A 20,812-nucleotide genomic window follows, 5' to 3' on the forward strand; every position below is an offset into this window, starting at 1 on the left:
ACTTGTATACACTACACTACACTACGCTACACTACACACAGACCACCCTTTGCTCACACTTTGAATGGAGGCACTGATAATTTTGACTAACACTGACACCTTCTATAAACCTGGATGACAGTGGAGCCCTCTGTTATGTAAACAGGACATATTATTTCTGTAGTGGTCCAATCCCCAGCCCACTGTATGTTCAGTTGTCAGCCGTAAGGCTGGTTGGATCCTCAACAGGTCCGCCATCAGCTGTCATAGATTGCCTAGGCATCACTGAAGAGGCGTACTAGGGAAATGAGTGAGGTAGTTTCCCGTTGCTTTCCTCACCGAGCCAGAAGTTGCTATTACATATCAGTCTGCCAAGCCCACTGAAATGCATGCATCAACCGACCCTATTAGCAACATTTTCACACCATTCATAGCAGGGATTTGCTGCATAAGGAATGGCATTACTAGCATCACTCATACCTCAGTCACTTTCATATTGTCAAAGCCAAGGATAAGACTGAAACAGGTCAATGAAAGTAACTAAATTGCTCTAGCCTATACCAGAAGACATAGTGCACTGTAAACACTGGGTCCCGTCAGCAAAGGCATCCCCTTCCACTATGCATTCATAAAATGAAGTTATGAACATCTAAAGATGTGATAATCTTTTTTTTTTTAATGTTGTATACAGGCTTTTTTACAGCAAAGGACTTGAGGTAAAAGATTGAGTAGTTATGCTCTGTAGAAAGGATATGGAAGAGATAAAGTATGTAAATGACAAGATCAGAATACGGACACTTCGGGAGTGTAAGAACATATTTGTTTTAAGTACAGTATATGTCCCACAAATGAGAAATACAGAAGGAGATCTAGAGCACTGATCATTTAGGTGCATGAAGTTAAGTTATACAAGCTAAGGTAGTGATAATTGAAGATATGAATGTACTAATGGGAAGAAGGAGAAACGATCTTGGAAACCATGAATATTGCAGTAATAATCAAGACGAGGATGTGCTAATCCTCTACTAGAAAAGCAGCTCATTGAAGCAAACACATGGTTCCAAGATAAAAAATAGTCAGAAGATGGTGGTGATTATTGTTTTAAGGGGGAATACTACTTGATAATGTCCCCTCAAATAGTCCAAAGGTTACCAGGTATGGATGGGGAGATTGTTCTGTCTTACTTTACTATATATTGATTTAAAAAAAGGCAAATTTTAAAGAACTCTGCAGGGTTAAAATGTTGCCTGAGAATTCACAGACAAGGAAGTGTACTGGAACATTTTCTCTTTATAATTGTGATGGACGATATAAAGCAAAAGCAAGCAAGTTTTACTTGACTTAATATTGCGATCACCATGGGACCTCCAGTTGGGTATATTTGATGATGATGATGATGATGATGATGATGATGATGATGATGATGATGATTGTGGAACATACTGATCATTCAGATGCGTGAAGTTTAATTATGTGCCCTAACAGAGCATCAATTTTTTTCTTTTTGTTACAAATGTACCTACCTTATTTCAGTATTGATGATTAATTTGTTTTGTTACAGGGCACGCTTCAAAAATTTGTCGATGATCTGTTCGAGACAATCTTTAGCACGGCTCATAGGGGTAGCGCCTTACCTCTAGCCATCAAGTATATGTTTGACTTTCTTGATGACCAAGCTATACAACATGGCATCTCGGATCCGGAAGTCGTGCATACATGGAAAAGCAATAGGTATTTCACAGCATTATATGTCATTTAATTTAAAAACAACCTATTAAATGTCTTTCACTAATTTTAATGTTTCTTTTTCAGTTTGCCTCTTCGGTTTTGGGTTAACTTAATAAAGAATCCAAATTTTGTATTTGATATTCACAAGTCCAATATTGTGGATTCTTGCCTTTCCGTCGTAGCACAAACCTTCATGGATTCTTGCTCGACATCGGACCATAGACTGGGTGAGTTCATCAAATATTATCAAAGTTGGAAAGTAATTGAGTAAAAGATACAAATACTTTTTTAGTAATTTTTACTATTAATTGTTACATATTACCAGATGTATTATCCGCGCACTTTTTAGTGATAGATTTACACCCTAGTGCTGAAGCGGTCGACTTTGGTTATCTTCGAGATTCGTATTGGCAACCTTTGAAACACAAACTAAGAATCGCTTATCATCGCTGTGCGCCATCTGGCGTACACTTTAAGTACTCGTACTGTTGTTGTTTACACAGCAAAGCCAAACCATAGAATTCATGCTAGGAACAAGTTTCGCAACGGGAAATGTTACATAGTATTAAATATTGTGTGTGTGACACAGTTGTTTGCTTAAAATAATAAAGGTTTATAAAATTCATATCGATCGATTATATTATCGATTCAATTCAGATTTCATTTCCATTTAGTTGGCAGTATTGACGGAACCCTTCTTACTTCTCCAACGAGTACAAAAATCTATCACTAAAAAGTGCGCGGATAATAATATTTACTGCTTGAAATAAATGTTTATTCATTACATTCTATCAACCGATTTACATCACATCGAGAATTTGGCAATGTTGAAGTCCCATCATTTGCAAGTTGTCTCGCCGAGGGTAAAATGTATAAAGTGAAGGATGCATGGAGACATTGCGATACCTTATTTGATTTTGGTTTCGATACCCATGGCATGGAAAATATCAGAAACAAATGCCAATAGCAATAGTTTCGTTCAGTGTTGGCAGTATTGTGCACGCTGCTTCTAACCTGGAGATAACGAGAAAGTAGTAATAAATTAGCTATCAGTAAAACCTTCAAACTTCTATTGTTATATGCGGATTCATTATGCAAACATTACAAACAGTAGAATACCAACACATAATAAAAATATAAATAAAGTAACAGAACGTACTCATCGTTGATGGGCCAATATTTTGCCTTGACACAGAAACAATGATACCGTGTAAGATGTCATTTTTAGTCACCAGTAAACGAAATGAGTTTACATTGATAAGAACTGCAAATTAGTTTTCAAAAGCCTCTTTCAGCACAATATAAGTGTTCAGTTTACCCAGAACAAGAACCAAACCAAACCAAGCAGTGCTAGCCTAGTGGTAGCTCTGGAATGTGTGCTTTCACAGAGAAAGGATAATTTTCTGGAGAACCACTAGGGTTACATAGAAAATGTGTCTGAACATTCATGGAGAAAACTGAATTTTAAGTCACGTTCAGAACTAATTACTTGACCATTATTTTTGTTTTAATAAATAAAGCATGCAAAAGTTAAGTAAATGCCTACATATTATTGAGGATCATTTCTGAAATGCATATTTTAACACGTAACAGCATCATTTCCTGGAAAACGATTTGCTGTGTCACATCGAGAAACCGAGTGGAATTTCCATAAAAATTGCAGGAGAACTACATACTAAGATTTGTAATCACAGTTATCAGGAGTTGCTCAGTTCTTTACAAAGGTCTCTACTAAACGATTATGGCTTTTACATAATTGGAATTGATACTGACACTCCAGGTTTTCATTCGATATCACTATCACATCAAATTGCGAGCAACTTGCACTGTAGATCAGATGGAACGTTATCAGTTATTATAGTAGTTGTAAAGGGTGCAGCAAAGATTTTGAGGTCCATTGATAAATCTTCCAGATTTCTAAATCTGACAGAAATTTTTTGCATATTACTTGCAAGAGTACCTGCAAATGTCTGCAAGTTTATCTTGGGTCAAACTAGATATCTGCATTGACAGTTTGAAAAATGGATTAACTCAACTTTCAACATCTGATGCTGCCAAAGCTCTCAACATTTGCTTGAAAGCATCAACCTTCTCTCGCCCATAACGTAGTAATGTGTACTGCGGAAGCTGAGGGCATCCTGCCCATAGCGTAGTAAAACGTACTTGTACTTCCAGTTGTATTCGTAAGCCAGCAGTTGGCAAATAGGCGAATATAGCTGACTATTACTAGCACGTGCACTATCTATCTACCATAGATGTTAGCTTCCTTTTAAAATGTGTGAAGGCTTATGAAATACAGAAAGCAGGGACAGATGTAAACAAGTATGTCCTTGGTGACAAATGTAAAAAAAAAAAAAAACTTTTCTACGGTTAGTTTGCATGGAAATATTTTTTTTTGAAAATGAGATTGAACGTTTGGTGAACAACAATTTTGGCTGTGAAAGTTTTAATAGTGGTTTAAGTGCAATTGGCGAAGTGGAGAGTGAAAATGAAATTTATAACATCAGGAGAAATGATAGGTTGTAGGCCGAAATTTCAATGGAGAGATAAACTGGCTTACGTTGAACCTGAGGACTATGACTTTCATTTGGTGAAATAATTATATTTCTAGCTTCATTAGTTTTTGTACAACATAATTTTTATTTATTTTATTTTTCATTGTTTTTTATACATGTGTGCATTTTCAGGATGATGGCTAGAAAGTATTCATTTCATTCTGGGGATAACATGCATTTAAATATGGGCAGAAGAGAGTTGATAGTCTACAGAATCAGTAATAAGTATGTTACTTCCCTGTAACCTAAGATTAAATTTATTCATAAGGGATATGATATGATGTCTGTGAGAAATGCTAACTCATTAATCCATTTAGGATCATTGAATTCATGGATGGAATGCTCCTTCATTTCCATTAATAAAACTATTTTGTCCAACAAAACAAACCAATTTAACAATGTAATATCACCAAATTCACACTCTATATCCTTCAGTTGAGCTTTAAATTGTATTTGGCTCAGTCCATGGAATGAACAGTTCTCACCATTATGGTAATGACATTTGCCATTGTGACTTGTTTTGCGCATAGGTTTTGTTGATGAATCAAATAATGCATAGGTACGAAGTTTGCTTCATGTTGCAAGAGTTTGTTTCTCAGATGACCTGTAAGCTCTGCTCTATGTCCAACTAATGCATATCAGTGGCAACTGAAATGAGCTTTTCCAGCAGTGGACCAAACCTGATAAATACATGTTCCATGCATTGCATATGTCATGTTGTTTTTGAGAGGACATAAATCAAGGGGTTCCTCCTTTACTACCAAATTTCTATCAAAACCTCTAATATTGCCCACTGGGCTATGTCCAGTTAGTGGGTACTCTCATCTAATGAAATAGAAAACATTATGAACTTCAAAATTAAATCCATTAATTGTTCCACAATATCACCTGACAGACATTTGACACGAGTGATAGTACGGCGTGAAAGATGCAAACTTGTGAAAGAAAATGATAATTTCAGACAACATCTGCTACAACTTCCAAACTCTGCTTCACAAATTCGCTGTCGCAAAATGGTCAGGAAGAACGGGCGATCAACAAAGCTATTCTATAACTAGAATGAACAGCTTCATCGGAAGAGGTGGCATCACATCCCTGTGTAATTTCAAAGGACAGTTTTGTTTATTAGGCATCATAATTAAATTATATGGTATGTAGGTACAACATTGTAATACGTACCTGTACTTTAGTTCCTTCCTTGCATACATTATTGAGAAAAGTAAGTCACAAGTTGAGCAATTAAATGAATTGTCATATTTATGAATAATCAGATCCACCAAAAACATTGCAAAAGTGCAATCATCCTGTCCTACACAATCTTCCATTGGATAGAGCCTTCTGAATGTGGATGTCACAATATTTAAAACATTCCAAATATTAATGGTTTCGTTCATGTTTGTATCTGTATGAAAATATGTCAGCTATTAGCTGAGGTAACTGACTGACTGGTGTTTCAACTCCCTCCCCACCAAGATTGCTAGTGCTGTTATAGACAAATCAAGTGGTACACAATCAGATGCCTTCGTAAGCGTATTTAGAGTAGTGGGAGGGGTCTGTGTACCCAGTTTTATGAACAAATTCCTGCTTGAGCTGAGAGCCTCCCCTCATCAGTGATGATTTCACTTAATGTCTCCATGCTAAAGAAACAAACAGAAAATGAAGTACCGTAATATCTTTTACTTTGCAAACTTTGGTATCATTGAAGTCTATGCAAATAAAAAAGAATGTATGATTTCCTTAACTCATTCAAATCACAATAAATGGCCACATTGTTGACTATGGTTCTTTTGTGTCACCAGTCGCGCGCGTTTGGAAGAACCCATCGCGGCACTTTCACTGTTGCTATCACTGTCATCAAACTTGAATTCATTTCCCAAAACATCATTATTACCATAATCACCATCTAAAACAATGTCTACAAGAGCTTTCAATATCTTGTCATCATTACCGCAAAGTCTGTTGTACTGCATGATGAGTACTGAATACCGATGAAAATAAACTGTTATTCAACAATCCCAGTGGCACATAGAAGTACAGACAGCCTTGCTTACCAACAGTACAAGTCTCTAATTCCTTAGTGTGTAATGTGAGAAATTATATTGCAAAGAAATTTGATATACGAAGATAAGCGAGGCACTGCGTCGGTGTGAGCTGAGCTCGTCATTTCATTCACGTGCCAAAACATTGCGATGGGTTGGGATGTTTATGGCACCTTTCTATCTTCCTCAATCTGATCACCATTGTTCCTCCTTAACTGTGTTACAATTCAGGGTTCTTCTAATTATACTATTGTTCATTTTCAGCATCCTTTGCCTGGGACTCCCTCTTGCTCTCCCTCCTTCTATCTGGGTTTCCATCCTTGGCTTCATCATCCTCCCTTTTCCATCCTCTTCACATGTCCAAACTAAGTTTATTTCTCCCCATTCTGTTGAAAAGCTTTTCCAGTTAAACTTTCTTCCCGATGCCCTCATTTCCTACTCTGTCCTTTCTTCTCTTTCCTTGTAATAGTAGTTGGGTAAAGTATTTCTCAGGTAAGTGTAATTCAGCCCAGTTGCATTTTATTCATACACTTCCCATCACTGACTCTTCCCATCACTGAATAGTATAGCTATCATTTGAAGCAGTGGCATATGCTGGGATCAAGACATGGACTACCACTTGACTTTGGTTACCCCTTTTCTATGGTTGGTTTAGTGAACATCAAGTCTTAAGTGTTTTGAGCTGCAGCCAATGGCCAACGGAGTAGCTTGCTATGTTGCCAAGGCTGTTTCACAAGCTGGCCTCTGCTACTGTGAATACTCAACACCTGATCAGTGGAGAAGGTAGCTTAAGGTTTAGAAAATTAAATTGCTTTACTTGGTGGCTAAATTGATAGAATGCTTGCCTTTAGTACGATGGCCCCGGTTCAATTCTCAGGTTTTTTTTTTTTTTTTTTTTTTTTTTTTTTTTTTTTTTTTTTGCTAGTTGCTTTACGTCGCACCAACGCAGGTAGATCTTATGGCAATGATGGGATAGGAAATGCCTGGGAATGGGAAGGAAGTGGCCGTGGCCTTAATTAAGGTGGTGTGAAAATGGGAAACCATGGAAAACCATCTTCAGGGCTGCCGACAGTGGGGTTCGAACCCACTATCTCCCGGATGCGAGCTCACAGCATTCTCAGAATCATCCTCCTCATACTGTTAATTCCCCTGGCTTGGGGACTGGGTGTTTATGACGTCTTTGCCATTCATTTCATCCTCATTAGGTCATCACCAAGCTTATACAGATGCCATGCACCATTATTATTTTTTTATTTATTTATTTTTATTTTTTAATAATACAGCATTGGCAGCAGTTGTACCCATGGTTCACTGGTTTATTAGCTTCCTAGGGAAATCAGTGATGGCATCTGACCCATGATTACGGGTTTGATTCCTACCAACAAAAGATAGTACTAAACCTGAATGATTGCATTTCATTTTAGCAGATCTACTTATAAAAAGAAAACTATATTACTTCTATAACAGCAGCCCTGCAATGTCTTCCTACAAGGATGTAGAAGTAAACGGGAGTGAAATACCAGCACTCAGTTATCTATATAATTAAGTTAGATGTATAAGGTGAGGAACGCTTTGTTGTTATTAGCAGTGACGATCTGATGGAGCGAAGCCTTGCACTCCAATCCCCCCCTCCCCGCACCTATCGGACATACATCCGCAAGCCGCGCAAGGTGAGTCGAGGGGAGAGGGACACAGAGCCTGAGCTGAAAGATCAGTCTCCGATGCCTTGCTCTCAGAAATACGTTTGACGTTTTTTCTCATTGCTTTCAAGTTTTGTAAATGGAATAAAGTGTCAGATGTTTGCATTATAATGTGCTTTAGATATCTATCATTCTCATTTGACATTTGGGCTTCACCGATAGCCTTGGTAACCACTGATTTGCAGGCTGTTAGGTATTTTATTTGAGAAAAGATAATATTCCTTTTTCTATAGAACGGGTTAGTTCTGGATCAAAGCACATGTTTGTTTAGGAGTGGGAATCATCTAGGAAGTAAGCAGAACAGCAGACTGGAAAGAATAAATCATAATAAAATAATTTGTTCAGCTGTTTTTCTCTGTTTTTGTGCTGTGAGAAGATGGATGTTATACAGAACTGGACTGACTAATAAGGGCTATATTATAAGATTTGATTTGCTGATAATGGAGAGGAATAGTGACTTACATTGGTATGGGCATGACAGGAACACATGGACATGGCATTGATTTCTCTCTGTGTGAAATCCTATTCTCCAGTGTGTTTCTGCAGTGTGCTTGCTGTTGTAAGTCAGATTTCCTTTCTATTTTTACCTGTAGCTTTCAAATGTAGCTCTATCCTTTACCTGATACTTATTATTTTAGGTGTTCAATCCATGAATTCAGATGATATTCAAAGTATGTTTTTATGTTATGCTTCTAATGGATAATTGTAGTATGAAAACATTCAACTTAACATCCATTATGTAAAAGTTTGATAAAATATTATTTTATGTTCTTCCATAGGCAAGGATTCACCAAGTTCTAAGCTTCTTTATGCTAAGGACATTCCTGTGTACAAAGATTGGGTGGAGCGTTACTACTCAGATATAAAAATGATGCCAGCCATTTCCGATCAAGACATGAATGCAATGTTGGCAGAGGAGTCTCGGGTAAGATTATTTACTTCTGAATGCATTTACTTATTCAAATGATTTCCATTCTCAAAATAAGAGAAGTGTAAATTTTTGAAAATTAGCTTCTTTTGTTGATTTCATAGCTGGTTCCGTTTGACCATTTGCAATTTTATTGATCATAATAAAACTGTTTTCTGCATTATATGCATTCCTGTGGTCAATATAGGTTTTTGGGTCTGGAAACTAAATTCTCTTCTTGATTATGTGTTCAAATTAATATTCATTTCCTTGTTCATGGGGAGGGATAAAGAAGAGAGGTTGAATAATTCAATATCAGAGACAATGTATGTGTTATTTAGAGTGCATAAAGGTTTATAATTGTGTAGGATTACCCTAATTTTTAATATGAGAATCATTAGTTAATTAGTTGGCAGATATCCTGAAGACCCTCTGTAGACTTTTATAGATCACCCCTTACCTCCCACAATGCTGTATTCATACATATGCCATGCTATATTTTAGGTCATAAGTCATCTCTCCTATTTTTTGAGACATTTCCCTAGAATCATAAAAGAATTACACGTGTTTCATTATTTGTAATATTAAACTTCCCAGTGTACAAAACTGGAAACAAAACTGCTCTTGCTTTTTTTAATTTTTTTATTTCTTGACTGTATGAATAACTTCTTCATATTTTTGCTCGTACTCTTGTTAAATACAGGGCATTTCAAAATTAATATCAGGGTTTTAACGCTCTGTAGTACTTATTACATTGAACTTACAATTATAAATACTACATTAAATGAAAGAGCAGCTCATACAGTTCTACAAGTCTTCATTCTTGTGCGCATGCACTGGTTCCTTTGTCTTCCGTTAGAAAGCATTTTCGTACTTGTGTGTATTCACTGGTTTCTGTGTCTAGCACCTAGGAGCAAAGATGGCGACTGGGGAACAGAAAGCTTTTTGTGTTTTACAGTTTGCAAGGACTTAATCTATAGTTGCAGTGCAACCTGCATTCTGTATTAAGTTGCATTGTAATTCTCCAAGGGATAATAACATCCGTGGATGGTATTTTAAGTTTGAAGACACCGGCTGTCTTTGCAAAGGCAAGAGTAATGAATGACCAACAAAGGAAGCACGTGTTGAACAAATGAGAGAGTCCTTTATGTGTAGCCCAGAGAAATCGGTTCGGAGGGCTTGTCATGAATTAGCAGTTCCAGTGACCTAACCAATTTATAAAACAAGATTGAAGCAGCTGTTGCAACAATTACTCCAGACACCCTGAACAAGGTGTGGGACGAACTCGGCTATCGACTCAATATGTGTCATGTGACGACTGATGTTCACATTGAACACTTGCAGGACAAACTGTTTGAGTTGCTCTTTCACTTGATGTATTATTTACCAATGTAAGTTCAATGTAATAAACACTACAGAGCCTTAAGATGCTGATATTCATTTTGAAACACTCTGTATATTCATTACTAACAATTACCCGCGGCTTTGCTCGCGTGGATTTCGTAATTTGATCAAAGTAATCCTTCCTTGGCATTGTACCAAGACATTTTCTGAAAATTCCTGAAGTATAAAAACTATCCCAAAAATTGAGTTTCATTTACCCCAGGAATTCTTTGCAAACCATGTGTGTGTGGTATTACCTTTTGCGGCTAAGACGACCGCGCGACATAGAACTGTACATGTGAGAAACAGTCTTCTCTCAAGTCGAAAAAGCAAATACATGTTTCGTTACTTTTAAAGGAGATTCCAAATACCTATTCCCACATCTGTAACATCTTCAGTTTTTTAGATATACATAAGTATCCTCATAAAAAGAATTCAACCCCTTGATCAGTGCTTCCCCACCCCCACCGCCATCTAAGTGTATTTTCCGAAAACAAAAATACATGTTTCTTTAGTTGTAAAGGAGATTCCAAATACCATTTTCACGTCTGTTGCATCTTCAGTTTTTAAGATATAAGTATCCTCATAAAAAATAATTAAACTACTTTTCACTTCTTTTCACCCCCCGTTAAGTGCCTCCTCCGAAAACAAAAAGGTGCATTTTAATGTATTTTTAAAAGACTTTCCAAATATCAAGTTTCTTGTTTCTAACGTGTTAAGTTTTTTACATATAATATAGATATATCGGTACTCATTTACAAATTCACCCGCTTTTCCAATTCTTTTCAACCCCTTAACTGGATTTTCCAAAAACAAAAAAAATACGTGTTTCATTATTTTAAAAGGAGATTCCAAATACCAGTTTTCATAACACCTTCAGTTTTTGAGATAAATGTATACTCATAAGAATAATTAAACTTCTTCTTCTCGACTTCTTTCCTCCCCTCTCCCGCCTTAAGTGGACTTTTAGAAAACAAAAAATACGAGTTCCGTTATCTTGAAAGAAAATTCAAAATACCAACTTTCACGTCTGTAACAGCTTCAGTTTTTTAAGATAAAGTATCCTCATAAGCATATTTTAACTCCTTATATATTTATTTACAACCCCATACCCTTATGTCAAATTTCCGAAAAACAAAGAAAACAAATGCGTGTTTCTTATTTTTAAAGGAGATTCCAAATACTAATTTTAACGTCTTTAACATCTTCAGTTTTTGAGATATAAGTATCCTCATAAAAGTAATTCCACTCCTCTTTCACCCCCCTCTTCTCCCCTCCCCAAAAGTGCATGTTTATTTGTTTTTGAAGGAGATTCCAAATACCAATTTTCACGTCTTTAACATCTTTAGTTTATGAGATATAAGTATCCTCATACAAAGAATTTAACTAATTTTCCAATTCATTAACCCCGCTTAAGTGGATGTTCCGAAGACATATCAACACGTGATTCTTTACTTTAAAAGAAGATTCCATATACAAATGTTCATGCCTCTAACATCTTTGGTTTATGAGATATAAGTATCCTCATAAAAATAATTCAACTCCTTTTTCACCCCAGCCCGTTAAGTTGATTCCCAACCTACTCCAAAAAATGCGTGTTTCTTTATTTTTAAAGGTGTTTCTAAATACAAATTTTCACGTGTGTAACCTTAAGTTTTTGAGATCTAAGTTCCTCCATAAAAAGAATTAAAAATTTCACTTCTTTTCATCCTCCCCCCTTAAGTGAATTTCCCGAAAACCAAAAATTTTTATATTTTATAATTTATAAAGGAGCTTCCAAATGCCAATTATCACGACTGTAACATCTTCAGTTTTGAGATATATGTATCCTCATAAAAGGAATTCATCTCCGTTTTCATCCCCCTACCAAGTTGATTCCCTCCACCAAATGTGTGTTCCTTTATTTTAAAAGGAGATTCCAAATACCAGTTTTCACGTTTGTAACATCCTTAATTTTTTTTTTTGGTATATATACATACATTATCATACAAATAATTCAACTAATTTTTCAATTCTTTCACTCCCCGCCCCCGTTAACGGTTTTTCCGAAAACCAAAGAATACGTGTTTCCTTATTTTTAAAGGAGATTCCAAATACCAATTTTTACATCAGCAACATGTTAAATTTTTCAGATATACTGTAGATACGCTAATTTTAAATATTAACCCCCTTTTTCTGTTCCCCTTAAGTGGATTTTCCAAAAAAATAAATAAATTTATATTTCTTTACTTTTACAGGAAATTCCAAATACCAGTTTTCAAATCTGTAATATGTTACGTGTCTGGATAATTTGCAGATACAGTCTTTTTTTAAAATCACCTGGATTTTCACTCCTGTTCAACCCCTATTAATCGGATTATCCAAAAACACAAAAATACGTGTTTCTTTATTTTTAAAGGAGATTCCAAATTTCAATTTTTATGTCTGTAACTTCTTCAGTTTTTGAGATATAAGTCTCCTCATAAAAGGTGTACAATCCCTTTTCCCCCCTTTTTCACCCCCTTAATGGTATTTTCCTGAAACAAAAAAATACGTGTTTCTTTATTTTCAAAAATATTCTAAATACCAGTTTTTACATTTGTAAACATTCACATTTTTGAGATATAGATATCGTCATTTTGAAAATTCACCCCCTTTTCACCCCCTTAGCAATGGAATATCCAAAAATCCTCCCTTAGCGAGCACCTACATGTTAAGATGAATGTATTCCCAAAATTTCATTTCTTTATGTCTAGTAGTTTTGGCTCGGCAATGATGAATCAGTCAGTCAGTCAGTCAGTCAGGACAAGTTATTTTATATATATTGATATACTAGCAAGATACCCGTGCTTCGCTACGGTATTATACTGAAATTTATAATTAAATGCTTAACGTTTTATATATAATTCGCCAAAATTCGCGATCTGACTCGTTTTCTTAGAGATTACGGCAAAGTTCCTCCCATTTTTCAATCTTTCTTTCCAGGAATCGATTTCGTACTTCCCAGGCTAGGTCCAGGTATTCCACCCGGTCAGATGGGTCCCTAAATCTTTGCCATTTTTTCCTGTAAGCATTTTTAATATGGATCAAACCCTTGAGGAGATCCGGAGTGGTGTTGTCTTGGGTGCCTTGGTGGTACTGAACCCGCGGCCAGACTGCATTCGTAGTCATTACCCGGCCAGGACTCATTTCCAGCCCGTTCCGCACATTTTGACGACGGTCCTGAACATTATTATTATTATTATTATTATTATTATTATTATTATTATTATTATTATTATTATTATTATTATTATTATTATTATTACTATTATTATTATTATTGATGTTCTGGACCCCACAGCAAGATGCAAAACTGCTACTTGGCAGTAAATTACATCTGCTGCTATTGTCATTACTGACAGTGTGACCAGCACCATTGTCCCGCGTAGGCAAGTGCGCGGGATTTCTGGTGATGCGAATGATATACTTCCGTGCATTATTGACCTTATTATAGATGTGAACAATTGCACGGTCAATATAATTCCTATCATTTATTTCAAATGTGTTTAAATTTTTATTTAAATGCTAGGAGAATCTACTGTAATCTATAGTGCTATTAAAACAATGTGCGTGTTCTGACAGTTCGCAGCACGTGGCGCCGAACAAAGGAGTGGGAGCGCTGTGTTGCCACATGATCCGGCAGGAGTTACTACATCACAGTTAACATCTCTCGTTCTGCGCTAGGCTCTGCGGAAAATAATATCCATTAACGGCGATCATGAAAACGTTAGAAAAACGTTAAATATCGTTGCTATTATTCCAAGGTGGCTCAGCAGTAATTTTATCAGCTCAAATATCGTAAGACAAACTCCTCATTCCCCTTCCTCATAGGCTTTAATCAGTCGGGTTTTGCCCGGTGTTGATAACCTGTCATGTGATGGTCCAATTACATCCACTCCCTCTCTTTCCCCTTCACCTTCTTCCCACGGCTCCTTTTCTTTCTTTTCTTTTTCTTTCCCTATTCTAATTACTGTAGCTTGAGAAATTTTAAAGCTGCTGCTGTTCTTTCTACAACTTTGTTAACGTCTATCAGTGGGCCTCCATTTTTCCCTTCAGCCTCAAAATATTCCCGTAAGGCACATACCATATCGCGAGCTTGACCACGAATAGCGAAGCCATGCCTCCCCATTACGCTCGCCTTTTTTCTAGGCGAATGAATTCTAGGTCGCCCTCGTTGTTTAGCGGCGCTCTGAACGAGTTGCAACATTTTGAGTTCAGTAAATGAGACGGTGTTAAAATTACACTATACTACACAATACTATAATTTACACTACACTAGAATGCCAGCCTCGATAATGATACACTTATTAACACGAACACAACAGCACTATAATATTTAGTTGATTTAAAAAACACACTATACAGACAATGAAATCTCTCAAAGTAGACATTGTTAGCCCAGCCACATGTGCTACGGTATACTATATTGGCAACGTGGAACTCGGACCGACCGCCTCAGGAAGCTTTCTGACAGCGGGGGTAGGAAAAGGGAGAGTGCATGCCGAGCTGGGATTGGCTGAAACGGGAGGCGTGTACTGGTTGCCATAGTAACTGCCACCTCCTACTACCACGCTGAGAGCTGTCAGAACACATTGTTTTAATAGCACTATAACTTTAAGTTCTCCAAAGGAAAAGATGGCTCTTGGAAACGAACCCAGAAAAGATTAAAAATGATCGGTTTATGATCAGAATAAGTACATTATGAACAGTAAAATCAATTGGTCTAAACTACTTTTTCACTCCACCGATACATAAGTAAAAGTTGATTTAACCCCCACCCCAAGAATAAAGAAGGCGTGTTTCTTTATGTTTAAAGGAGATTCCAAATAACAATGTTTATGCCTGTTACCTTCAGTTTTGAGATATGAGTATCCCCATCAAAATAATTCACTTTATTTTTTTCACTTCCTTTCACACTCCCCACCCCGAAGTGAATTTTCTGCCGAAATACTTGTTTCTCTTTAATAGTAAAGGATCTTCTAAATAGCAATTAACACGACTCTAACATCTTCGAATTTGAGATGTGTGTCCTCATAAAAGGAATTCAACTCCTTTTCACCCTCGCCACCCACCCCCAAAACATGTTTTTCTTTGTTATTAAATTTTCACGTAAGTAACAACTTTAGTTTTTATTAGATGTACGTATCCACATACAATTAATTTTTCAATCCTTTCACCTCCGCCCTCCTTCATTGGATTTTCCTAGAATACGTGTTTCTTTACTTTTATAAAAGATTCCAAATACCAATGTTCACGTCTGCGAAACCTTTTGTTTTTGAGATAATAATATCTTCATACAAGTATTTCAACTAATTTTTCAATTTCCCTCTCCGCCCCCCCCCCCCCATTAAGTCGATTTCCGAAAACAAAACTATGTATTTCTTTATTTTAAAGGAGATTTCAAAAACCAAACTTCACGTCTGTAACATCTTCAGTTTTTGAGATATCAGTATCGTAATTAAAAGAATTCAACCCCTTTTTCATTCACTGTTACCCCCCTCCCACCCAAGCTTTTTTTCTGAAAACAAAAAAAAAAAAATGTTTCTTTATTTTTAGCAGAGATCAAAAATACGGTTTTTCACTTCCATAACATGTTAAGTTTTTGAGATATATAATGTAGAAATGCTAATTTTAAAATTTCATCTCATTTTTAGTTTCCCGTAAGTGGAGTTTCCAAAAACAAATCACCTATGTTTCTTTACTTTTACAGGAGATTCCAAATACCAATTTTTACGTCTGTAACATTTTACGTTTCTGAGATACACTGAAATTATAATCTTTCCAAAAATTCACCCGAATTTGTCACTCCCGTTTAACCCCCATTAATTGGATTTTCCAAAAACAAAAAATACGCGTTTCTTTATTTTTATAGGATCTCCCAAATACAAATTTTCATGTCTGTAATATCTTCAGTTTCTGAGATATGAGAATCCTGATTAAAGGCATTCACCCCTTTTTCACCATTTCCACCCCTCCCATTTGTTTTCCGAAGAAAAAAGAGTTCTTTATTCTTAAAGGAGATTCTAAATACCAATTTTTACATCTGTAAACATTTAAAGTTTTGAGATATAGATACACTCATTTTAAATATTCAAAATATTCACTCCCCTTTTCATCCCCCATTAATAGGATTTTCCAAAAACAGAAAAATATGTGTTTCTTTATTTTTAAAGGAGATCCCAAATACTAATTTCCAGATCTGTAATATCTTCAGTTTCTGAGATATAAGTATCCTCATTAAAGGCATTCAACCCAATTTTCACCCTTTTTCACCCCTCCTATTGGGATTTTCCGAAAACAAAAAAATATGTGTTTCTTTATTTTTAGAAGAGATTCTAAATACCAATTTTTAGATCTGTAAACTTTTAAATTTTTAAGATATAGATACACTCATTTCAAAAATCCCCCCCCCCCCCCTTTTCATCCCCTTGGCGACGGAATATCCAAAAATCCTCCCTTAGCGAGCACCTACATTCTAATATAAATGTATCCTCAAAATTTCATTTCTTTATGTCCAGTAGTTTTGACTCGGCAATGATGAAACTCTCAGTCAGTCAGTCAGTCGGGACAAGTTACTTTATATATATATATATATAGATGTTTGTGTAATGCCAATGTCAAAATTGTTCTTTCGAGTACGGTATTTTCCATCTTGAGAATTTTCTCCTTTGAATGACATTGTCCTATCAGGCAGTACATTTAAAATGTTATACATATTTCTGTAATTCTTGTAGAGGGCCTGCTCTTCTTTCTCATTGTGTGTTCAGTTCTGTAGTCTTGTTGCCCAAAATTATATGCCTTGGCTTTAATTTATATAGCAGGACTAACAGTTGAGCAGAATGGCATTAAAATTTTCTGCCATGAATCTACATTGGTTTGCAATCAAGTTTTCCTAGATGTTTCTTTGATCTTGTGCCTGCGCAATAATTTGAAGTCTAAATTTATGGAGCTATCCCTAATTCTTTCCACATTACTGTGAATTTCTTATTTAGATTTTCGTTTACAACTTGTTAATGATTCACCTCCTCAGTACATTACCAGCTCCTCATTATAAAAAGTAACTGATGACCAAGTGATAACAGAACTGTAAAGATTGAGAGTAATTGTTTTGGGCAGTCTTCTTCTGGGTTAAGAGTAGATCAGTCTGATCTGCAGGCTAGAAGCTGAGGCTTAGATCTCTGCATACAAGGGTAGAATTTACATTGACCTTTAATTATGTAGTTCATAGAAGGTTTATGGTTATATATCTTGTTCAGGGTGTGTACCATTGGCTGTGTTCTTGCCTGATAATCTGCTGCTTGCCATCTCTTGCCAGTTCATTTTCAGTGAATTCAGTTTCTTATGCATTATTAATGCCCAGATCCATCTGTGATGAGATGCAGTATGCAGACTGTACTGTGTCTTCTGGTATGAACTAGATCAAGCTTGTTACGTTCATTTTTCTTTCTCGGTCTCATCCTTGGTTTTGACAAATAAAAGTGACTGAGGTATGAACAATGCTAGTATAGTAATGCCATTCCTTATGCAGCCAGTCCCTGTGATGAATGATGCGAAAGTGTTGCTCATAGGGTCGGGTGGCGTATGCATTTCAGTGGGTTAGGCAGACTGATATGTAACAGCATTTTCTGGCTCCATGATGAAAGCAATGGGGAAACCACCTCATTCCTCATTTTTCCTAATACATCTCTTCAGTGACACCTAGACTACTTATGACTCATCATGGTGGATATATTAAGGTTCCAACCAGACTTCAGGCTGAGTACTCAACATGTATTATTAGATTTCCTGCTTTTTCTATATCCACTGTTCAAAATCTTCTGTCAGTGGTGGGAAAAAGGGGTGCACTTTGTGAATTATTCAATTTTGTGAAAATAAAATATATATTCCATTTACTTTATTTTGGCCTGTATACTGCTTTGATACAGCATTCCATGGTCTTCATTCCTATTACTATTGATCAGTATACCTGTAATTCACCTTTTGTGCTCTTTTCACCAAATATCTGCTATATTTTCTGTTCTCCTTCTATTGTGATATTTGCTTGGTTTTTCACAGATTTACAAAGTATCATGTCCAGAAATCTTTGACAGATTGAGGAAGATATCAAGGAATCTTTCATTTCTTAATCCCAGAATACACTGTGGGCTTATATCTTGGTACTAGATAATAATGTTCCAGTAAACTCTGTTAACTAGGACTAAATTTGTCATAAACATTTATCACAGTTATCCTTACAGAGTTAGAAATGGTTATGGAAGTAAGGAGAAATTGAAGGAACTTACTAGGAAATTGAATCTGGCAGTCAGCTAAGGATAACATGATGGCAAGCATAATTGGTTGTCATACAAATTTTAGTGAAAAATTGAAGGGTATGTATAGGTAATTTAAGGCAGAAACAGGTTCAAAGAAGGACATTCCAGGAATCATTAATGAACAAGGGGAGTGTGTATGCGGCGAGGATCTTCAAAAGGCAGAAGTATTCAGTCAGCAGTATGTAAAGATTGTTGGTTATAATGTCCAGATAGGGGATGTGAGTAATACTAAAGAAGTATTAAAATTTACCTATGATAACAATGACATTTACAGTAAGGTACAAAAGTTGAAAACTAGAAAAGCAGCTGGAATTGATAAGATTTCTGGGGATATACTAAAGGCAATGGGTTGGGATACAGTACCATATCTGAAATAGTTATTTGATTATTGTTTGGTTGAAGGAGCTATACCAAATGAATGGAGAGTTGCTATAGTAGTCCCTGTGTATAAAGGAAAGGGTGATAGACATAAAGCTGAAAATTACAGGCCAGTCAGTTTGACATGCATTGCATGTAAGCTTTGGGAGAGCATTCTTTCTGATTATATTAGACATGTATGCAAAATTAATAACTGGTTTGACAGAAGGCAGTTCGGGTTTAGGAAAGGTAATTCCACTGAAGCTCAGCTTGTAGGATTTCATCAAGATATAGCAGATATCCTGGATTCAGGAGGCCAAATGGACTGTATTGCGATTGACCTATCTAAGGCATTTGATAGGGTAGATCATGGAAGACTACTGGCAAAAATGAGTGCTATTGGACTAGAAAAAAGAGTGACTGAATGGGTTGCTATAATTCTAGAAAATAGAACTCAGAGAATTAGAGTAGGCAAAGCTTTATCTGACCCTGTAATAATTAAGAGGGGAATTCCTCAAGGCAGTATTATTGGACCTTTATGTATGTTTTCTTTTATATATATCAATGATATGTGTAAAGAAGTGGAATCAGAGATAAGGCTGTTTGCAGATGATGTTATTTTGTACAGAGTAATAAGTTACAAGATTGTGAGCAGCTGCAGGGTGACCTCGATAGTGTTGTGAGATGGATGGTGGGCAATGGTATGATGATAAACGGGGTTAAAAGTCAGGTTGTGAGTTTCACAAATAGGAAAAGTCCTCTCAGTTTTAATTACTGTTTTGATGGGGTGAACATTTCTTTTGGGGATCATTGTAAGTACCTAGGTGTAAATATAAGAAAAGACGTTCATTGGGGTAATCACATAAATATGATTGTCAATAAAGGGTACAGATCTCTGCACATGGTTATGAGGATATTTAGAGGTTGTAGTAAGGATGTAAAGGAGAGGGCATACAAGTCTCTGGTAAGACCCCAACTAGAGTATGGTTCCAGTGTATGGGACCCTCACCAGGATTGCTTGATTCAAGAACTGGAAAAAATCCAAAGAAAAGCAGCTCAATTTGTTTTGGGCGATTTCTGACAAAAGACAAAAGAGCCCCACTGTCGGCAGCCCTGAAGATGGTTTTCCGTGGTTTCCCATTTTCACACCAGGCAAATGCTGGGGCTGTACCTTAATTAAGGCCACGGCCGCTTCCTTCCACTTCCTAGGCTTTTCCTATCCCATCGTCGCCAAAAGACCTATCTGTGTCGGTGCGACGTAAAACAAATAGCAGAAAGAAAAAAAAATACAAAAATGTTGCAAAGTTTGGGCTGGGAAGACTTGGGAGAAAGGAGACGAGCTGCTCGATTAAGTGGTATGTTCCGAGCTGTCAGTGGAGAGATGGCGTGGGAGGACATGAGTAGACAAATAAGTTTGAGTGGTGTCTTTAAAAGTAGGAAAGATCACAATATGAAGATAAAGTTGGAATTTAAGAGGACAAATTGGGGCAAATATTCGTTTATAGGAAGGGGAGTTAGGGACTGGAATAACTTACCAAGGGAAATGTTCAATAATTTTATAATTTCTTTGCGATCATTTAAGAAAAGGCTAGGAAAACAACATGTAGGGAATCTGCCACCTGGGCATCTGCCCTAAATGCAGATCAGTAGTGATTGATTGATTTATTGATTGATTGATATTGATTGATTGATTGATTGATTGATTGATCGATCGATCGATCTTGTGCTGTTAAATTGGGGATGAAAAGCATACCTATTATCTCCTGCCTCCTTTTCTCATGACCAGATTTACACTCCCAATGGTTCACCTTAGTAATATTTTCATGTCTAA

At 36.3% G+C, this 20,812-nt stretch overlaps 1 protein-coding gene across 1 annotated transcript in view; it reads left to right on the forward strand.

Annotated features, from left to right (window-relative positions):
• The window catches only part of PlexA (plexin A), a 731,624-nt gene that overhangs the window by 708,832 nt on the left and 1,980 nt on the right, over positions 1-20,812 (forward strand). The window contains exons 24-26 of the mRNA XM_067142056.2: positions 1,541-1,710; positions 1,792-1,934; positions 8,781-8,926. Of these exons, the coding sequence (XP_066998157.2) occupies positions 1,541-1,710; positions 1,792-1,934; positions 8,781-8,926 (459 nt within the window). The remainder of the gene's footprint in view (positions 1-1,540; positions 1,711-1,791; positions 1,935-8,780; positions 8,927-20,812) is intronic.

The sequence above is a fragment of the Anabrus simplex genome, chromosome 2 (assembly GCF_040414725.1).
Source record: "Anabrus simplex isolate iqAnaSimp1 chromosome 2, ASM4041472v1, whole genome shotgun sequence".
NCBI classification, from domain to species: domain Eukaryota; kingdom Metazoa; phylum Arthropoda; class Insecta; order Orthoptera; family Tettigoniidae; genus Anabrus; species Anabrus simplex.